General features: G+C 44.9%; 1 protein-coding gene across 1 annotated transcript in view; it reads left to right on the top strand.

Moving 5' to 3' along the window:
* Positions 1-21,156, top strand: part of PITRM1 (pitrilysin metallopeptidase 1) — a 35,641-nt gene extending 14,485 nt beyond the window's left edge. The window contains exons 10-27 of the mRNA XM_045820370.1: positions 152-280; positions 910-1,023; positions 3,912-4,008; positions 4,634-4,768; positions 5,991-6,129; positions 11,437-11,553; positions 12,996-13,128; positions 13,629-13,749; positions 13,861-13,937; positions 14,188-14,353; positions 14,684-14,784; positions 16,212-16,332; positions 17,078-17,149; positions 17,736-17,848; positions 18,886-19,011; positions 19,983-20,128; positions 20,488-20,590; positions 20,691-21,156. Of these exons, the coding sequence (XP_045676326.1) occupies positions 152-280; positions 910-1,023; positions 3,912-4,008; positions 4,634-4,768; positions 5,991-6,129; positions 11,437-11,553; positions 12,996-13,128; positions 13,629-13,749; positions 13,861-13,937; positions 14,188-14,353; positions 14,684-14,784; positions 16,212-16,332; positions 17,078-17,149; positions 17,736-17,848; positions 18,886-19,011; positions 19,983-20,128; positions 20,488-20,590; positions 20,691-20,784 (2,104 nt within the window). The 3' untranslated portion in view covers positions 20,785-21,156. The remainder of the gene's footprint in view (positions 1-151; positions 281-909; positions 1,024-3,911; positions 4,009-4,633; positions 4,769-5,990; positions 6,130-11,436; positions 11,554-12,995; positions 13,129-13,628; positions 13,750-13,860; positions 13,938-14,187; positions 14,354-14,683; positions 14,785-16,211; positions 16,333-17,077; positions 17,150-17,735; positions 17,849-18,885; positions 19,012-19,982; positions 20,129-20,487; positions 20,591-20,690) is intronic.
* Positions 21,157-21,598: the final 442 nt, after the last annotated feature.

The following is a 21,598-nucleotide window of genomic DNA, read 5'->3' as shown; positions in this document are numbered from 1 at the left end:
AGGTTGAAATGCAAGAATTTCTAGTAGAACTTCAGCTTCTTTGGAAATAAGTGTCAATGGATTAGTGATTTTAGTGGTTTTGAGAACATTTATAAGGGACATTGGTTTCCTCTTTTTCTTGCACCCCTCAACCAATCTCCTTTAAATGAAGCATCACCAACACGTTTGAAGCCTTCACATTAAACCTTCTGTCTTCACTCTTGATCGGCGGGCCCAACTCCCCCTTCTACAAAGCCCTGATTGAATCTGGACTCGGCACAGACTTTTCTCCTGACGTTGGGTAAGTGTTATTGTCGGATCAGATCAGTTGTTCACCATTGGGGGCAGTTCTGATGTTTCACAGTATCTACACACATTTTTTTTGTCACGACTAGGGAGGGAGGGTTACTGCCATCTGGTGGGTGGGGCCCGGGCAGTAGGATGCCTCACATCACACAGTGACAGGGTGGCCCCTTCCTGCCCTGGCACAGAACTGTGCATTAGAGTATGGTTTCAGGACAAGTTCTTTATGTCCCCTATAGGGGGGATTTGGAGAAAGACAGTTCTCTAAAGATCTCAGAATGGCATACTGCTATATGTGTTAAAAGTCAGGTCATTAAATATTTGAAATCTTAAGGTTTTGTAAAACTGAGCAGTTCTCTAGTTTTTAGATTTAATTTGCTATAATTCTGAAGTATAAGTTATAGCGATGTTGAGAAATGTTAAATAGATGTGATGTCTCTGTGACCAAGCATGTCTGAGAAGCAGGCATGTGAGGACACTGCTTTCATTGGCTTTGCCTTGGAGGACTTGGGGGTTCAGTGTTCTTAGCTCTGGTCTGCAGTGTATTTGATCTTTAAATGAAGCACATGGCAAGGGAGTGATGGAAGCCACACGGACTCCAATGCATGATCACCTTTCCTGCTCTAGATACAATGGCTGCACGAGGGAGGCCTTCTTCAGTGTGGGCCTGCAGGGGATCGCAGAGAAGGACATTCAGACAGTCCGAGACATAATCGACAGGACGATTGATGATGTCATCACGTACGTACAGCCCTCTGCACCAGTTCCCAGTTCCTGAATGCTTTATAGTAGGGGGCCGGCCAGGTCTCCTCCATTGTTTGGCCATCTCTGCATAATAAAACATATTTCTTCACATTTAGTTGCTTAAATATTGTCTCTGATCCCTTGCTGCAAAAACACTTATTTTAGGATTTCAGTCCTTTTCATTACTAAATAATACTGCATGTATGAATATACCACATTGTTTATCCACTCATTACTTGATAGATGTTTGCATTGTTTCCACTATTTTTGGAGGCAAGGATGAATAATGCTGCTATAAACATTTATGTACAAGTGTTTGTGTGGATACATGTTCTCTTTTCTTTTGGCTAGACAACCCAGAGTAGAATTTCTGGGACAGATGGTAGTGTTTTGTGGGGCTACCCCCTCCCAAAAAAACCAGCCAGAGTTATTTATAAAAAATTGTGGATTTATTCTTACATGTTTAAACTTTGGTCACCTTCAAAGTACTCTCCATTTGATGCACTGGACCTATCAAGATGTTTTTTATGCTGCTCAAAACACTCTTTGAATGCATCAAATTTGATTCTAAAAGGCTTCTGCTATTTTTTGTTTCACCTCTTCCACATCAGCAAAACATTTCCCTTTAAGGACTTTTTAATCTGGGGAAACAAAAAAAGTTGCTCCGAGTGAGATCAGGTGAATAGGGAGGGTGCAGCATGGGGTCATGCTGTTTTTGGTCAAAAACTGCTGGACACTCGGGCAAATGCATTGAAAGTCTTCAGAAAAATTCACTGAAGCTGAACACAGTTTCTCACAACACTACCAGCTGGTACACTGAAACACATGGGTTTCTAGAACACTAACCTACCAGGGGAAGCCTGTACTACAGGGGGCCTGTTTTCCAGAAGATAATTCCATTTTCAGGAGGTCTCCTGTTGTATTTAATTTTTTGAAGAATTTTCAAATTAAATTGTTTTGCAAAGTGACTACACCATATTAAATCCCACCCAAAATGTATGAAAACTCCAAATTGTCTAATCTTTAGAACAGTCAAGTCCTCACAGATCTAACTTTTTGTTTATAATTATAGACATTCTGGCAGATTTGAAGTTGTCTTGGTTTGCGTTCACCCAGTGGTTAGTGCTGTTGAGCACTGCTGCTTGTGCCTATTGGCCACTGCGTGTCTTCTTTGGAATAATGTTTATGCAGATTCCTGATCAGTTCTTTAATTGGGTTGTGTGGCTTTTTATTCTAAAATTGGGTTATAATATATCTGTATATTCTGCCCTCAACACCCGAAGTTTAGTCTCCTCTCATCACCATATTTAACCCCAGTTACCCTTTTCATCCTCCCTTCCACCCACCTTCCCCTCTGGTAACCCTCACACTGTTACCTGTGTCTGTAAGTTTGTTCCTTTGTTGTTTTCTGTTTTATATCCCACATGTGAGTGAAATCATGTGGTTCTCGTCCTTTTCCATCTGACTTATTCTGCTTAGCAATATATGCTTCAAGATCCATCCATGTCACAAATGGCAACATTTTATCTTTTCTTATGGCTGAGTAGTATTCCATTGTATATATGGACCACATCTCTATCCAGTCAACCATAGAAGGGCACTTTGGTTGTTTCCATGCCTTGGCTATTGTGAATAATGCTGCAGTGAACATAGAGGTGCATATATCCTTATGAATAAATGTTTTCACGTTTTTCAGGTAGGTACCCAGAAGAGGGATTGCTCATATGGTAGCTCTATTCTTAAATTTTTGAGCAACCTCCAGACTGTTTTCCTGCGGCTATACCAGTTTACATTTCTTGCAACTGTGCACAAAGGTTCCCTTCTCTCCACATCCTGTCTAACACTTGTTATTCCTTATCTTGGTGCTGACAGCCATTCTGACAGGTGTAAGGTGGCACCTCGTTGTGGTTTTGATTTGTATTTCCCTTATAGCTAGTTAAGTTGGCCATCTTTTCATGTCTGTTGGCTGTTTGTCTTCTTAGGAAGAGTGTCTGATCAGGTCCTCTGCCCATTTCTTAATTGGATTGTTTGGGTTTCTTGTATGTGTAATTGTGGAGTTGTATGAGTTGTATAGAGTTCTTTATATATTTTGGGTATTAGCCCTATATTGAAGGTTTGCAAATATCTTCTCCTATTTGGTTGGATACATTTTTTTAAATTTTTAAAATATTTTTTAAAGATTTTATTTATTTTTAGACAGAGGGGGAGGGAAAGAGAGAGAAAAGTCAATGTGTGAATGTGTGGTTGCCCCTCACACTCACCCCATCGGGGACCCGGCCCGCACCCCAGGCATGTGCCCTGACTGGGAACCGAACCCGTGACACCTTGGTTCACAGGCCAGTGCTCAATCCACTGAGCCACACCAGCCAGGGCGGTTGGATACATTTTTGATTCACTGACAGTTTCTTGATGTACAGAAGCCTTTTAGTTCAATGTAGATTCATTATTTTATTTTTGCTTTTCCTTCCCTTGCCATTAGTGTCAAGTTCATAAAATCTGCTCTGAGACCAAGGTGCATAAGTTTAGTACCTGTGTTTTCTTCTATATATTTTATTGTTTCAGGTCTTATCTTTAGGTCTTTAATCCACGTTGAGTTAATTTTTATGTATGGTGTCACATAGGCCTCTAGTTTCATCCTTTTGCATGCGGCAGTGCAGTGTTCCCAACACCATTTATTGAAGAGGCTTTTCTTTCTCTGTTATATGTTTGGCTCCTTGGTCAAAATCAGTTGCCTGTATACGTGTGGGTTTCTTTCTGGGCTCTCAATTCTGTTGCATTGGGCTGTATGTCTGTATTTCTGCCCATACCTTATTGTTTTGATTATTGCAGCTTTGTAGTAAAAAACATTTATTTCTTTTATGTCTTTGTTTTTAATATTTCTTTAGGAAAGGATTTGAAGACGATCAAATTGAAGCTTTACTTCATAAAATTGAAATACAAATGAAGCATCAGTCTGTCAGCTTTGGACTCGCCCTGACATCTGTGTGTAATTTCTCAGCCATCTTCTTTCTTTTTTTGGTTACCTTTGGAATTAGTGTTTCTTAAAAGTAGAGGGTGGGGCAAAAGTAGGTTTACAGTTATGAGTGCATGTACACAGAGTTTATACTTGTGTTATTATTTACTGTACTATTTTCCATACAAACAACTATAAACCTACTTTTGCCCCACCCTATACCTTGAAAGCGATGTTGTTTTGCATCTGATACAAATTCACTTTTAATTTAGTTTTATAGTATTTTGTCTTTTTACTAGGTTGCCTCATTGGCTTTTTGGTATCTTACGTCTGTATGTAAATTAGATTTATACAGAATGCTTTAAATGGGTAGGGGCTTATATAATAACTGTTGGTTTGTTGGTAATTATATGTTCTAAAAGTAATTTTCAAACCTGTGCTTTTTTAATATTTTTAGGAACAAAAAGTTTTAAATGAGTTTAGTTTTTCTTCTTTTTAATCAAAGAATGATTTAATTTTCATTATTATTAGCTATCTGTGGTATTCTTAAACACAGAAGCAGATTTTAATAAATGCCATGCCGTTGGTGTTTAGTGAGCTGATGTGGAGTTGGTCGTGTAATGTGCTTTGTGGGTTTGAAATTCTCTGCTGCAGTACATAGCTTCCTGCTGGAATCACGACGGGGACCCTGTGGAGCTCCTGCAGCTGGGAAGTCATGTGGCTCAGTTCAGGCAGTGCCTTAAGGAAAATCCACAGTTTTTGCAAGAAAAAGTAAAACAATATTTTAAGGTAAGAAAATTGGAGAAGTTACGCTTATAATTTTGAAGTTGAATTTTACAATGAGAAGAACATTAGGAATATAATGTTATATATGTAAATCAATTTCTGTTAATGAATAGGTGACATGATTTCTTAATTATTAAAGATGTAAATGCTTGTATTAACTTAAACATCTGGTTTTCCAGGTTCAGGTGTGAGTTAGCTTTATTTCATGACTATATGTGTGTTATTTTTTATGTATGAGTATTTGTGTGTGTATGTATTAACAAAACACCTGCATGTATTTTTGTGCTCCTTTGTTAATGGAACATATAGAATATGAGAACAAGTCACCTACATGTGTGAATATTCTGGTTATTTTTATAAGGATATTTTGATGCTTGTTCCTTGTTTCTGTAGATTTCTGGGCACTTGTACTTGGTATGTACTTGTATGTTCCCTGGTAGATAGTCGTCAATATGGTAGAACTTCTATTAAGACCTTGACCATGGCAGGGGGTGGTGGGGTAGGACTGCTACCTCTTGTGAAGGGTGATTGTTATGCCCGAGGCCATTGTTTTGGACATCGGGCATGATTTGATCACTTGAACTGTGATCTCTCCAAGCTATTGTAAGCTGTTTTGAATAAAGTTTTTGTTTTACTAACTCTCCCACTTCTCTGTAGAATTACACATAAGCATTCTGCATGGGAGTGTTTTTAGTTGTGAAATAAATAAAGGCAGCACATTAAGTCACCTATAAGTGTGTTAGTCTGCATCTATTTTGTCCTGATAATTTGTAATATACTGAGTGAAGATTGAGCCTTTGAGAGATTAATAGTATAATGAAGACTAGATAAAAATTAAATTGTTTTCTGTATTGTCTGTAATTTAGACTGAAATCAAAAATTTATATTAATAAGTATAGTTTCCTTGTACAACTAAGGTGTAAAGAAAATGTTGCATATTGATACACTTATGGTTACAACATCATCATAATCATGCTAATAACAGTAATAACAGCAGATATGAATCACGCCATTTCTGCCCTGCAAGTATGACTGTAAGCATTTTATCTGCCTCACGTGCTTTCTGCAGGGCAGCCTTTGGGGTGAGTTCTGCTGTGGCCACTGTTTGAAGTAGAAGGTGGGTCTCGGGACTAAGGGCACACATCCAGAGAAAGGGCAGCCAGTGCCTCAGCCTTTATTAACATCTTACTGTAATTTGGCTTTTTTGTTGTTGTCGTTGTTGCAGAATAATCAGCATAAGTTGACTTTGTCAATGAAACCAGATGACAAGTATTCCGAGAAACAAGCACAAATGGAAAATGAAAAACTGAGGCAAAAGGTCAGCGCTCTTTCCCCGGAGGACAAGCAGCAGATCTATGACAAAGGTCAGGTGCTCAGCTTTGCTCCCAGTCATTCTCTATACTTTGCCCAACCCCAGTGAACTTCTTACTGACAAAGCAGTTGCAGAAAAGTCTTATTTCAACCAACAAGCATTTGTTGGGCACCTGCCAAGTTCTGTGTTGGGTGTTATGGGTTTAGCCCCAGTAGGATGGACCCTGATCTAAGAAAATTCACCCTGCAGTTGGGCAGGAAAGGCAGGAGTAGTGGAAATGGGGCAGCTTTAGAAGGTATGTTCACCTTCCAAATTTTAGAAGTACTTCCATATATCAGGTGCTGTGCTGTGCCACTAGCGTGTGTGGTGTGTTGCACTGTGTGGTGAACTGCCCCCCAGCACTGTGGACAGTGTGAGCTGTGAGAAAGAGGAGGCGGGTCTCGTCTCAGTGCTGGGAGAGGCGTGAGCTGTGGTGAAGCCACACTCGGGTCAGCGTGGTGCGGGCGCAGTGAAGACAGAAAGCTGTAGAATTTCTTACAGCACTGGACATAAACTTACTCTAAAGCCCAGTAGTCCTACCCTTGTTGACCCAGGAGAAATGAAAGTGTATGTCCATACAGAACTGGAGACAACTCACATCCCACCAACGTGCTGTGTCCACAAAATGAAATACTCCTCGGCCATAAAGAGGAACAAAATACAGATACAACCATTGTTGATGAATCTCAAAAGCCTTTGTTTGCTAAGGGAAATTGGCTAGGCACAAAGAATTCCTACTGAGTGAGTCCATTTATGTGAAACCCTGCAAATGGCAAAGGGACAGTGACAGAAGGCAGGTGGGGCCCAAGTGGGGACAGGGAGAAGCCTTCAGAGAGCCAAGAAGGGACTTCCTGGGGTGTTGGAAAAATGCTATATCATGACGTGGTAGTTCCATTACTTTACATATTTGTCAGAACTCACAGAACTGTATCTTCAAACTTGTGAATTTCAGCATATGAAAATTATATATTCATAATATCTTATTAAAATATACATATAGTACACACACAAATATACCCCTTCCATTTTGACCAAGCTCAGTTTGAGGTGATTTAATCTAGCAAAGGCAAAATTAGTGCCAATATGCAACCTATTCTTTACCTCTGAATTCTTTAGACATACTGTTATTTTAGATCTGCCCGTAAATTTAATGTGCTAATTGAATTATAAACACAAGCTTTTGTTATGTGAGTAGTAGTTGACAAATTTCCTCTTTCGTTTTTCTGTTTTTTTGTTTGTTTTTTTAATCGAAGTATATTTGACATACTGATTTTGGGTGTACACACAATGATTTGCATATGTGTATGTTGTGATGATCCCCATGGTGAGTCTAGTCAGCATCTGCCACCACACATGCAGTTTTTTTCTTGTGATGAGAAATTTGAAGATTTACTCTCTCAGTAACTTTAAAATGTGCAACATAGTATTATTATTTTTTTATCCTCACCCAAGGACACGCTTACTAATTTTAGAGAGGGGGAAGGGAGGGAGAAGGAGAGGGGGAGAAACACCAATGTGAGTGAGAAACATCGATTAGTTGCTTCTCATACATGCCCCAACCGGGGATCAAACCCACAACCTAGGCGTGTGTGGTGACTAGAAATCGGACCTAAAACCTTTCGGTTCACGGGTCGATGCTCCTACCAAGTGAGCCATGCTGGCCAGGGCTGCCATGTAGTATCATGAACTGCGGTCGCCATGCTATGCCTCACCTCCCCGTGACTGACTGGTTTCATGTGCCCATGACCCTTTGCACCCATACTTTCCACCTCCCACCCCTACCTCTGGAACCACCAATCTTCTCTCTGTGTCTGTGAGCTTGATTTTCTTTGTTTCTTTTGTTTCTGTACTTTGATTCCACATACAAGTGAGATCATATGATGTTTCTTGTTTTCTAACTTACTTCACTTAGAATAATGCCCTCAGTTTATTCATGTTGTCGCTAATGACAAGCAAAGGTTTCTTTTTTTATAGGTGAATGATATTCGTTAGGTATATATACCACATTTTCATTAATAATTTAACATTTTTTAAATGTATTTTTCAATTATAGCTGGCATACAATACTATATTAGTTTCAGGTGTCCCTCACAATGGTTAGACACTTATCTGCCTTTCAGAGTGACCCCCGATGAGTCAGGTACCCACTGGGCACCATACACAGTTCATACAGTCTTACTGACTGCATTCCTGCGCTGCACCTCACAGCTCAGCGACCCTTTTTATCACTGGCAGTTGGTTCTTCCTAAGCCCTTTCACCTTTTTCTTCCAGCCCCTCAACCCCCTTCCATCAGGTGACAGTCAGACTTTCTCTGGATCTATGAGTTTGTTTATATTTTACTTGTTTATTTGTTTTGCTTTTTTAGATGCATATGTAAGTGAAATGTGGTTTAGTCTCTCCCCGACATATTTCACTCAGCATAATATCCCCTAGATCCATTCATGTTGTCACAAATGATACATTCCATTCCTTTTATGGCCAAGTAATATTCCATTATATATATGCACCACATCTTTATCCATTCATCCATTGGTGGGCACTTAGGTTGCTTCTGTATCTGGGCTGTTGTGAATAATGCTGCCATGAACGTAGAGGTGCATATATATATTTTCAAGTTAGTGTTGTTATTTTCTTCAGATGAGTATCCAGAAGTGGAATTGCTAGATTATGTTATAGTTTTGTTTTTAATTTTTGAGGAACCTCCATACTGTTTTCCACAGCAGCTGCACCAATTTACAGTCCCGTCCACAGTGCACGAGACATCCTCACCACTGTTTTCTGGGGGTTCTTTGGTAGTAGCTGTCCTAATGGGTGTGGTGTGGTATCTCACTGGTTTGATTTGTAGTTCACTGATGATTAGTGGTCCTGTGAATCTTTTCATGTTTCTGATGGCCATCTCTATGTCCTCTGGAAAAATGTCTATCCAGTGCTCTGGCCACTTTTTAATTGGATTTTTTGGGGTTGTTTTGCTCTTGAGTTACATGAATTCTTTCTATTTTTGCATGTAAAACTCTTTAACAGACATATGATTTACAAATATTTTACCCCATTCTATAGGCTGCTTTTTCATTTAGTGGATGGTTTTTCTTCCTGTGCAGGTTTTTAGTTTGATGGAGTCTCACCCATCTTGCATTGTTTTTGTTTTTTGGGTTTTTTTTTAAATTTTGCTATTGCTGTAGAAGACTTTTTTAAAATTGTATTTATTGTGGTATCATTGGTTAATAACATAAATTCCAGGTGTGCACCATTACAATTCAGCATCTGCGTACTCTCTTTGTGTTCACCACCAAATGTCTGGTTTCCATTCATTACCATAAATGGGGCGGGCAAAAGTTCATGTGGAAAAAGACATGCAGGTTGTGATTTAATAACACAGGAGCAAACTGTCTTGTGCACTCACAGTTGTAAACCTGCTTTCGCCCCCACCCTGCCCCCGTGTTTGACCCTTTACCCACTTTGCCCTGCCAACATCCCGTCTCCCTTTCCCCTGGTACCATCATTCTGTTGTCTGTCTGTGAGTGTCCTTCTGTTTTTTTGTTAGTTTGTTGCTTTCTTGTTTTATATTCCACATATGAGTGAGATCATTCCCTGTCTAACTTATTTTGCTTAGCATAATGCTCTCCATCCATGTTGTGGCAAATGGCAATTAAATTGGTGCAGCCATTATGGAAAACAGTATGAATTTTACTTAAAAGATTAAGAATACGTCTGTCATGTGATTCAGCAGTTCGTCTTCTGGATATTTACCCGAAGAAAGAGGAAACACTGGTTTGTAAAGGCATGTGCACCCTGTGTTGATGACAGCAGCATTTACAACAGCCAAGACTCAGAAACAACCGTCTTCCATTCTTGCGTGAAGCCATTTGTGAAGGAGATAATTCCACACCTAGGCCACAGGGCAGAGCTCCCTTGGAGGGGTGTGCTGTTTTAAGGAAACAGTTATTCCAGTCCACACCCATGTGTGAATGAATGGAAGCTCATATTACAAAAGTGTGCTTTTATTTTATAGATCACTGCAGAGTTTGTTAAGTAGGACACAGTGCTAGTACATTTAGCAGCTGTTTCAGCTCATTCAGTCTTACATGTGTACTCCAGTGTGAGGAATCCAAGTCCAATCTACAGATAAGCACCAAGGGAAAATGGGAATGGGAATGGGAATGGGAAGTTATCTAGTTAATTAAAAACCCTAAATAACCTGGCCTAGAGTTTTTGGGGTGTCTATATGTAATGGTTAAGGACAGTGAAGGGAGTTCACCTGATGAGAGGATGAGATGGTGTCAGAGGTCACTCAGCATTAGGAAAAGAGCGGCGGGTATTTCAGAGGACAAAGAAGGTGAGCCCTTGAACTGTTGCCAGAATTGGACTGGCAAAGAGGCAGGAGACCTCAGCTTTTGCAGGCCAAATGCACAGAATCACAGAATCAGTCTGAGGGGCAAGGGGTCGGAAGACCTGGCTCATCGGGGTGGGTGCCCACCAGGTGAGGAGGGCCTTGAATGTCCAGGAGGACTGTGTAAGGTGCATGGAGCCCTGCCCCCCGTGTGCCATGGGATGAGCTAGGGATGGGGCCTCGGAGGGAGGTGTGGGCCAGCCTGTGCTCAGACCCCAGACCCCACCTCGACAGGACCTGTAATGAGCTGCCCCAAAACCCACCTCCGTCTGAGGAGCTGGTTTCGTGGTCACTGGTTCTAAGGGAACTTCAGGGAAGCAGACACTGGGGGATCAGTTATCTTGTGAAATGATGCACGCTGTTTTGTGTTTGAATTGTGCGGCCTCATCACACATGCACCACTCGCCTCTGCCCTTGGCCACCCACAATACTGTTGGGTCCTTCCCCTGACGGTTGGGTGGTTCTGTGCAGACTCTGGGGAAGAGCCTCTCCCTTCCGATCAGATCAGTGCAAGAGCAGGCCCAGAACATGTGTTTTTAAGCATGTTTCTAATTTGATCGGTGTATGTGATGGTACAAACATTTTGCTAAGGTGATATGAAATAAGAATAAAGTACAAACATTACTAAATTTCAGTCCAGCAGCAAATAGTTTGAAAGCTCTCAAAATGAGTTTTATCAGTCTTGTTTAGTATAAAACCTGGGAGGCTGGAACCCACCTGTGCAAGTCCAGCTCCCGCCAGCACAGCTGAGACTGAGGATTAGGAAGGAGCCACCTGCCGGGCAGTGCACTTACTGTGCTCCTGTGTCTGTCTGCTTGGGGTGGTGGTGCCCATGGCCCCAGCAGTGGGTGCCACTGAGTGACAGAGGAGATGAATTATGTAACACGTTTCAGTTATTATCCTAATATTCACCCTGCCCCTTTTTTCCCTAGGTTTGGAGTTACAGACTCAGCAAAGCAAAGCTCAGGATGCGTCTTGTCTGCCGGCACTGAAGGTGTCAGACATTGAGCCCAGGATTCCATTCACTGAGCTGGCGGTGGCCCTGGCAGGTCAGTGTGAGCTCTGGCAGGCATAGTGCCTGGGCCCCTGGGTGAAGTCGCAGGAATAGAGTTGGGTGTGCTTCTTTGTCATAAACCATGGGAGCACCCCTGTAACTTTCCAGCCCTGTTCTTGATGTTTCCTTATTGGTGTTACCACTCAGTGACAATAGACTTCTCTACTCAGGAGGGGCCTGTCCTTTCCTCCCCGTGGGTGTGGCAGGCTCTTTCACCCCTGCGTCTGGAGTCAGGAGTCAGAGCGGTGCTGTGGCTGCTTTAGATGCAGCTCTTAAAGGACACAGGTGCCCTTTGAACCCCTGCCGCTCACACTGTCCAGCTCAGCCAGCAGTCTAGGAGAGGAGACAGCATGTGGAGGGACCAGAGTGTGCACGGTGCCTTGTATTGAGGCGTGGAGAGCCCCAGGGAGGTGCAGGCCACTGGCATCTCTGGTTCGTCCCGGAGTTTCCCCCTAGTCTGTCCCTCTGGCTTCTGGCTGCCAGCACAGGAGGCCCCTCTGCAACAGTGCCCCTTATCAGGGTGGATGTTTAACTTCCCCATGGCGTGATTTGAATTCATTGCTCCGTCCTGAGGCACTTCTGACAGCAGTCTTGCACTTTGACTTGTCTTCTCCAGGAGTGTAGAGCAAATCTGAGCATCACGTGGACATCTGTGAAGCATCTGTCACTTGCCTTCTGTTTGTCACAGGGCATGTCCTGACTGTGTCTGAGTTGTTTACATGCCTGGGGTGCACACACAGGGAGGGCCTGTCCTCTGGAGAGCGGGGTTAACGTCTCACTGTTCTTCTAACCGCCCACAGCTTGGGTTTATCTGTGAAGTTCATTAAGTGATTATTGTAAAATTAGGGAGGGCAAGTCGGTCATCACAGAGTGCCTTAGTTCCTTTGCTGGGTTAGGGCTCTGTGCTAGGGAAGTAAAAATAGAACATAGTACATTCCCTTGGGGCATTCGGGACCATGGGAGTCATGGGTACCAAGAGCTCACAGACACCCTGTGGCAGGGGCTTCACGGTGGGCATCAGGGTCCTGGGGAGGGAGTGTCTGGGAGGGTGAGTGGCATTAGGCTGGGTGAAGAGTGTTACAGGAGTGACAGAATCCAGTCTGAAGAAAGGTTTGAGGTGCACAGACTCCAGCAGGGACCGGCCTGACTTCCAGGCAGTGATAAAACCTGAGGCTCAACGTTACTCTCTCCTAACTCTTCAGATAGCCCAGGGGCTTTAGTATTGAGGACACTGAGGACTGTTTAAATTTTTACCATAATAAAAATACAATAGGGAATGTGTCTAAATTGCAGCAAATGAATAGTATTTCTCTACCAACATAAATCTTAAACCTTCATCCTTGAAAAGCATTACCATTTAAAAAATATTAAACAGTGGTCACATGATTAAAATTGTACTGGTGAAAAAATGAAAGTTAAATGCCTCTGTCGGTGCAGCTGGAGACGTCCCCGTCCAGTACTGCGCCCAGCCCACCAACGGCATGGTCTACTTCAGAGCCTTCTCCAGCCTGAACACCCTGCCCGAGGAGCTGCGGCCCTACGTGCCGCTCTTCTGCAGCGTCCTCACCAAGTAAGACTCGCGTGTGTGCCGCTCTGCACACACTTGTACGTTTTATCGGTGGATATTCTCTGTGTGTATCTGTTTTGTTTTAATGCCTCTATAATCACTTTTCAGTGAATCACTTGTACAAAATCCATAGCATTGTTACAGTATATAAAGGCTACTATATTTTCTTACCAAAATATAGTACATTAAATATTTATAAACCTTGGGTATAAACAATAAGTTCTTTATGGTTGTCAAAGGAATGATGGCTTTACATCAGAAAATTTAATTAAATCTGACACTTGGGCCTGGGGTAGCCTTGAGAGGCCATGTCGTGTGCCCCGTCCGCCGAGCTGGTTTTGTGATCCCGTCATCCTGGGTGAGCAGATGTGGCCTGCAGTGTGCGTCTGGGGTGGAAGAGGTTTGTGCAGGCTGTGTGCTGCTTGACTGAGTTAAGCTCGTGATTCAGGATGATGGGGCAGAGATCGAGTTTCTGATTTGGGAGCTCTCTGTGCTATTCGCAGGCTGGGCTGCGGCACCCTCGACTACAGGGAGCAGGCTCAGCAGATAGAACTGAAAACGGGTGGGATGAGTGTGTCTCCCCACGTGCTCCCCGACGACTCGCATCTGGACACCTACGAACAGGTAGCGGTTGTTTCTCCGTCACAGGGTGCTCGAAGCTTGGTTTCTCTGGTGTCTATTTCTTTCTTTTAAATTATGTCATAATTATTTGTTCTCTTTTCTTTCCTGATTTAGGGTGTGCTTTTTTCATCTTCCTGCCTTGATAGAAACCTACCAGACATGATGCACCTGTGGAGTGAGATGTTTAACAGGTAGCTTGATTTGCAGAGGTGTTAGTCCTGGGGGCATATCACAGATCTGGTCTGCAGTGTGCTCAAGGCAGGAGGCTTCTCTCTCTGCTGGGCTGATTTCAGAGCCTGATTTTACTTACAACTCCCATAGACTTGTAAAGTTTCTGCAGATGTCTACGTGTCTGAAAACTTACACTTGATATGTTCTCCGAGCTATTAAAGAGGGCCTGATGCGGCTCCAGGAACTTAGTATACTTTCCTTCGTCTGTAGCCCGTGCTTCGAAGAAGAAGAACACTTCAGAGTGTTGGTTAAGATGACCGCTCAAGAGCTGTCCAACGGAGTCCCGGACTCGGGGCACCTCTACGCATCCATCAGGGCGAGCAGGACCCTGACGCCCGCGGGAGACCTGCAGGAGACCTTCAGTGGGATGGATCAGGTGACAGGCTGAGGGGGTATTGCTTATTCTGGGTTAGCCAGGTCTTGCACAGTTGCTAATTTCTCTGGCACTAAATTGTTTATATCTCAGAAAAGCTAACTCTAACTGACCAGATTTCATGGGGAAGTACTCTCCTCCTTCTTCCCTCCACAGTGCCACCCTCCCCAAGGCAGGCAGGTGCCTCTCACACGCAAGCACAGAGTCATGGTTCCCATTGTTGGGGGTGTCTGGTTTTCAGACTGGGGAGGAGTCTCTGGTCCCTGCTCTGACCCAGGGGCTCCCCTCTCTGCCTGGGGTGTCTGGTCCTATGTGTGGGTCCCTTTGCTTTAGGTGAGGCTGATGAAGAGAATCGCAGAAATGACAGACATCAGACCCATCCTGAGAAAGCTCCCCCGCATCAAGAAGTATTTGTTAAACTGCGACAGTATGAGGTAGGGGTTCGTGGTTTGTGTCTGAGCAAAGATCTTACGGTTTATCCCATTTCATTAAGTGTAGTGTGGAGATGCTCTTTACATGCAGTTGTGTTTACTACACTACAGACTTAACACAACGCAGAAAGAAAGCTTGATGTAGGTTACAGAATTAATTGTAGACTTCAGAACTTCTAATTAAGAAATCATGTCATATAGGAAAAAAGGAATAATATTTTAAGTTCAATAAATGTTGAGAGAGGTGGAGAAGGAAAGCTAATCTCATCCTAGAACTGTGAGGTAGATTGACTGCAAATATTCAGGTGTTGCTCCTGAAAGTGAACAGCAAATCTTCTGTAAATGAGCCATCGGTGAGACCCAGCACAGGTTAGCTTGCTCAAGACCAGAGTGAAAAAGAAAAGTTCTTGTAAGAATAATTATTATGATAGTTTAGGAAGACACCTAGCAGCTCAGCCATTCACATAGAGTTGGCCTGACCACCTCAAGTTTGTGAGCGTGAACAGAGTGTAAAAATGATTGAGGGTTGTTGTGTCGTGGCCTGGATTTAAATAGCTTGTAGCTCTCCGTGGGGAACTGTAGCTCTGCCTTGCCCGTCAGTTCCTAGGAATCACTGGCAGCTTCCCCCAGACCACCCGGATGGCAGGAGGGGAGCCCTGCAGCTGAAGCTGGGCCTTGACCCGGGAAGGACTGACTGCCAGTTTTGGGCCAGCACTGACACTGGGACCGGACACATAGTGTCTTAGGCATCTTAACGACTGGAACCGCCTGTTTCCTCCTCCATAAAACACTGCTTTGCAGAAGCAGGTTTATGGCAAAGAAGAAAAGACTAAATGCCATGCAGTTGGTATAGAGCTGGATTGGTACTTAATATTAATTTCACTGAAGTAAAGTTAGGATTTAGGGCCAAAGAAGAAAAATGCACTGTCAATTTACTGTATAATTCAAGTAACTATTATAGTATTGTCTGTGATTCTGTAGAATTTGGAAGACTTATGTAAAAATACTTTTTTATTTTTGGGGGACAACTTATAATTTCCTACTTTAATGAGCAGTTTTCATCTTCACACTGTTGATTTCTCTGCTAGACGGGAATTGCAGTTTTCAGTCTATGACTGTGTAAGTCTGAAGGTGCTGGCAGACATATTCTCTGTGCATCTACAGAAGAACAAAACTTAGGATCAGAAACGCTGTCTTTTTGTCTTGACAGCTGTTTATTAGCTGCAACCCAGTGAAAGGCAGGATAGGCTTTCTGATAACTGGAAACCACTGTGGTGAAGTGTTGGCTATGTTATTTCCATATTTGGCTGCTGTTTCTTTTTAATATTTTTGAGCATTATTTTACACAAAACAACATTATCCCCTTTCATTTTTGTTATTTATACAAGATGTAGTAAGGGTTTTCTGTGCATATGTGATTTTTTAATCAGGTGTGCAGTGAACGCAACCCCGCAGCAGCTGTTTCAGACTGAACGAGCCGTGGGAGACTTCCTGAGAAGCCTTGGGCGAAGTAAGAAGGAGCGGAAGCCGGTGCGCCCCCATGTGGTGGAGGTGAGAGCCCATCCAGGAGGGCGGGCCCCAGACCATCCTGTGTGCGGGTGCCTGTCCTGGTCTCTGACAAGGAGACCAGGTGGCGGAGTGGATTCAGTCCAGCCCCTCACTGACCAAGTAGAAGTGAATCCAAACCCTGTAGTTTGGACTTTGATCTGTGCTCCTGCTGTTACTGGAGCCTGCAGTGCAGGGTGTTCTGATGAGGAAGGACACCAGGGGCTGGGATTCACAGCAGCCCTAAGCAGTGACCTGGGAGGTGGGTCTCCCTGTTGTCAGGGAGGCTTTCATCTGACTCAGTAACACATGGTGTGTTTCTAGAGTAATCACATCTAGGAAGTTCTAGTCAATCTGACTAACTTACAGAGCAGGTTTAATCTACCTCATCAAGGTCAGTAGAGAAGCCTGACCTCCCACACCGAAGGTTGGCAGTTTGTACATTCTGCGGAGGACTGACTTCTGCTCTCTTCTTCCTGATGTCGATGTGTCCCTTATCCGTGACCAGACCTGCGTCCCTGCATCCCTGCCTGTGACCAAGGAACCACGTGGAAGGGGCGTGGTGCCTCGGCTCCCAGGCTGTCTGAGAGCCCATACGGAAATTCTATGTGTAGTCAAAACAGTATTACTTAAAACACTTAAGCAATTGTGTCCTAACACTTACTAGTTCTATGAATTTTCTGGAATGTGTCTTCTGAGCTGTTTCAACTGAGTTTAAGATTTTTCTTGTTTCTCTTGGAAACATTTTTAGAAACCTGTACCTAACGGACCTGGGGGAAGCCCACACGTTAGTGGCTGCCAAGTCATCAGGAAGCTGATCACGGTAAGTAAACACGGCCGTGGTTCTGTCCTTTCAGAACCAGCTGTTCCCAGCTAGACTGTGACCTCCTGGGTGGCTGGTGGCCTGTCCTGGGTTGCCAGTCAGCTGCCTCACTCTGCCAGAGTGCAGGGCCAAGGGGTCCCGTCTCTTGTCCTGGTGCCCACAAAGACCTTTGTTCCTCACATGGTCTTCTCATCAGTGTGTCTCAGTGTTAATGTAACTGCCGAATCAGTACCGATTCCCCTCCAGTTGGGCAGTGTCGTCCTTTCCACCCCCTCTGCTTGGGTGCTCTGGGCATTGGCTTTGGTTCATCACAGAAAAGGCAATGGACTATGTTCCTGGAGAAAAATGGGAAGAAGAAGAAACCTCACACAGTCAGTGAGAAAAATGGGAATGACTCAGGTGAAGATTGCATTGTACTCGTGGGGAGTGACATAATCACCTGTGCCTTGCTCTCAGATAGACACGAGACCGTGGCTGGCGCAGCCCACAGGAAGCAGGGCATTCCGCAGCCCAGGTGGCCCCCCCACGGGTAGCACCCGTGGACCACCTCACCACGGGGTAGCCTCACCGGACCTTCCCTCCGCAGGAGCCCACTTTCAAGCCGTGCCAGGTGAAGACGCACTTCCTGCTTCCATTCCCTGTGAACTACGTCAGCGAGTGTGTCAGAACTGCCCCCTACACAGACCCCGATCACGCCAGGTATGCATGAGGCAAGCGTGAAAGCCACAGCCAAGGAGGAGATGGGTGGCCAGGGGGAGAGAGTCAGGGAGGGAGAGGTCGTGGGTTCACAGAAGCTCAGAAACCCGAGGCTGCCATTGGGTTCCAGAAAAAGTTTATGTAGAAAATGTAATCACAGTGTGTTGATCAGTGTTTTTGTTGGTTTATTTCCCTGTTTGTAGGAAAAAGACACACTCTCTATGCTAGGCTATCAGAATAGGGATTGTATTTCTACTATTAATAGAAAAATGTAGAGTTAAATCATGAAAATATTACAAAAGGTATCCCAGGGTAGTATGATTATTGATATTTTTGCCTCATTTTGTATTTTGTCATTTTCCAACAGTGAATGTTCATTAGGTAACATAGAAGTAATAGCAATTTCTAAAGAAAAACACATGGAGGATAGACCCCAGTCCTCCTGCGGGGCAAGCAGAGCCCACCTGCCTTAGACCCTGGGCTGGGGCTCCCCCGGTGAGGACCACACAGCCACCTCACTGCCGTCTTTAAGACCATGCATCTTGTTCCTCCCTTTAGCTTCTCATCGGTCTTGTGTCACCTGCTCAGGAGCAAGTGCTGGGCTGAGTGCTCACACAGAGCCGGGCAGGGCTGTGCCTCCTGCGGATGGCAGCCTCACTGAGGTGTGGCCCTGCTCACTCTGTCCTGGCAAGGTGCTTTCTAGAATCTTCCTTTTCCCTTCCCAGGCATCATCTGTTAGCATTCATGATGGAAGTTAGTGGGAATGTAGGAAACATGCATTCCAACGGAATGAACCCTTAGGGAAGATGCCTGTGGAAAGCTAGTCAAGAGCTCTCCACGTGCAGATACACACAGCAGTTAAGAGGGAGGTGGAAGCGAGTGAGGGAAGGTGTCCCCTTCCCCTGTCATCCAAGCCATTGCTTCTTCATTTGTGTTTGCACTTAATTACACACTTGACAGTCTTTTAGATTACTGCTTTTTATTATATACTTCCCTGCTGGCCATGATTTTAACTTGTACTTTTTACTCATTTATTTCAGTCTTAAGATCCTGGCACGTTTGATGACTGCTAAGTTCTTGCACACAGAAATTCGAGAAAAAGGCGGTGCTTATGGTGGCGGCGCTAAGCTCAGCCGTAATGGAATATTCACTTTTTACTCGTATAGGTGGGTTTCTCTCTGACCGTATCATGCATGTGGACACAGCCTCATGTCCCGGACAGTCGCTGGCTCTGTTCAGGCACCAGTGTCGTCCTTTCATACATTGGAGTGAACTGGAGGAAAACTGTTACCACTTTTTCCCGCCTCTTCGGCACTTAACCATACCCAGCACTATCCTTTCGGTTTTAGGGACAACAGCAGGAGAGATGAAGAAACATTTTGCCTTAAATGAGTCCTGACATTTGGTGACAAGTGTATTTTAGTAGAAGGTGGCTGAGCTGCCCGGCTGGCGTAGTTGCAGAGCTGGGCTCCTGGGCTGCGCAGGCTGCTTTCGCCCTTTCCATGTGCCGCGGCCCTCTACCTGAGGACACGCACTCCAGTAGTCCAGGGAAAGGACGAATCGTTGGTTCTTCTGAGGCTCTCTCTTTGCCCCTGATGGCTGCGAACTCTGAGCACTTCCCCGTGTGGGTGTTGGGAGCTGTGGGAGGACAGAAAACTGCCCCCAAGCCCCACCCTCCACATCTGCCAAACCGTGCAGTGCTGGGTCTGTTGCATGAGCAAAGGCCTCTGCAGCTCTTCCCACTCAGACAGGGAAGGCTCTCGGAAGTTGGCCCAGATGTGGGTGGTTATTCAGCTATTCTGAGTGCATCCTTTGGAAGTGAGAGTTTTCATTGAACCCATCTTGGCGTTTCTCCACAAGTCTTCCTCCATTCAGTCTGACTTCCTTCATCCGCCTGCTTCTGCTCCCAGGGAACCTGGTGGTGAGGCTGGGTGAATGGCCACGTCTCCAAGGGGAAGCAGACGGTCGGGTGGCCTGCGCGGCCAGGCACAGATTTCCAGAGCATTGATGTTTGGACTGTGCATTAAAGTAGAGCCATTTACAACTATTAAGTGTTGAAGTTGTAATGTCAGCCCACAACTGCTGCTTGTTTTTCCATTGGTAAATGCGTGGGTGGCTGACTCTTTGGGTCTCCTAGGGATCCACATTCAACAGAAACGCTCCAGTCATTTGCAAAGGCCGTCGAGTGGGCCAAGTCGGGGAGTTTCTCACAGCAGGACATCGATGAGGCCAAGCTCTCCGTGTTCTCTGCCGTGGACGCTCCCCTGGCTCCTTCGGACAAAGGTATGTGGAGTGAAAAACAAGCACCCTGATGTGTGGCGTGACCAGGCACTCCCAGGTGGAGTTCCTGAGTTGTGTGCCCATCTCACCCCACTCCCGCCGCCACCTCCTTGCCGATGCACAAATACCCACCTCGAGAGTGAGCATCTCAGTGTTTGCCACTTGAAAGGGGTCCCATTCCATCACCTCCCAGCTTCAGTGGGCTGTGAGGGCCCGGGCAGTGTGATCGGAGTGGGGCGGAGACCGTCCTGACTTGGCCCTCACTCCTCTCCATCTTCTCCGAAGGGGAGTGGGTCAGCGTCAGCACCCAAGGAACGGGCCACTGCATGCTATCGCCTCTCAGTCACCTGTGTTCCCTTCAGGGCTGGACCACTTCCTGTACGGCCTCTCGGATGAGCTGAAGCAGGCGCACAGGGAGCAGCTCTTCGCTGTCCACCGCGAAGGTCTCATTGACGTGAGCAACAAGTGAGTCCAGCCACGTGGCCCGAAGTGTTCAGAGACTTCCTTTGACCCCGACGGCCCCTGACATGGAAACAGCCCTGACTCCCCCCACCTGCCTTTGCAGGTACCTTGGCGTTGGGAGGAGCACTCACGGGCTGGCTCTGCTGGGACCAGAAAACTCCAAAGTCGCCAAGGACCCGTCCTGGATCATCAGATGACGAGGAGCTCCGCTTCGCACAGGCACTCAGCTAGGGCAGGTTCTCGGGCCCCTGAGCAGTAAGCTGGAGCCAAGTTTAATTTGAAAGGTTAGAGCAGTGATAGTTTTCTCCAAATACCTTGATCACTTATCACTGTGCACTTGCCAAAGGCACGTACTTGCCTGGCAAGTGAGACTCTCCTATCTTAAAGGAAATGGGCAATCATGAAAAAATTAATTGCATAATTATGCATTAAGTGCCATAATTATGCATTAAGTGCCAGAGATGAACATATTATTAAGACTTTTTAATGATGGTAGAAATGCTTATTTCACCTTATTAACCCTAGAATATTTATTTAAATGTTTAAAAATAAAAGGCAACTCTGACCTACCTGTGCATTAGTCATTTTCAAATGACATTTTCTAAGGAGTTCTTAGGACCTTTACTAAAGTATGAGTGAAATGAATGAAGGTATTCCAGCATGTGCCTTGATTTATAAAAAAGTGTGGTCACACCAAGGACCTGGGAAAGTCTGAACAAATGGACCCCAAGCAGGGCAGCCTGGCGGATCCCCTTCCGAGACCTGGTGCGTGTGGAGTTGTAAAGCGTTAATTTGTCCCAGTATCGTTTTGACTGAAAGGCTCTGGCTCATCTGTTACTCACTTTATGTTTTTCAGACAGAAAGTAAACTTCTCAGCACTAGTCCTGCCTTTATCGTTTGATCCTCAATTCCTGGGCACACCCCACAGGCAGGCCTGGCTCTGCTGCGTCCCGCGGGTGCTCCTGTCTTAGGGGGTGGAGGTCACTCTGTGGTCGAGCATGTCTGTTAGTG

This window comes from Phyllostomus hastatus, unplaced genomic scaffold (assembly GCF_019186645.2).
Source record: "Phyllostomus hastatus isolate PE091 unplaced genomic scaffold, TTU_PhHast_1.1 phas_scaffold_39, whole genome shotgun sequence".
In the NCBI taxonomy this organism is placed as follows: domain Eukaryota; kingdom Metazoa; phylum Chordata; class Mammalia; order Chiroptera; family Phyllostomidae; genus Phyllostomus; species Phyllostomus hastatus.
This window is presented reverse-complemented; position numbering and strand designations above follow the sequence as displayed.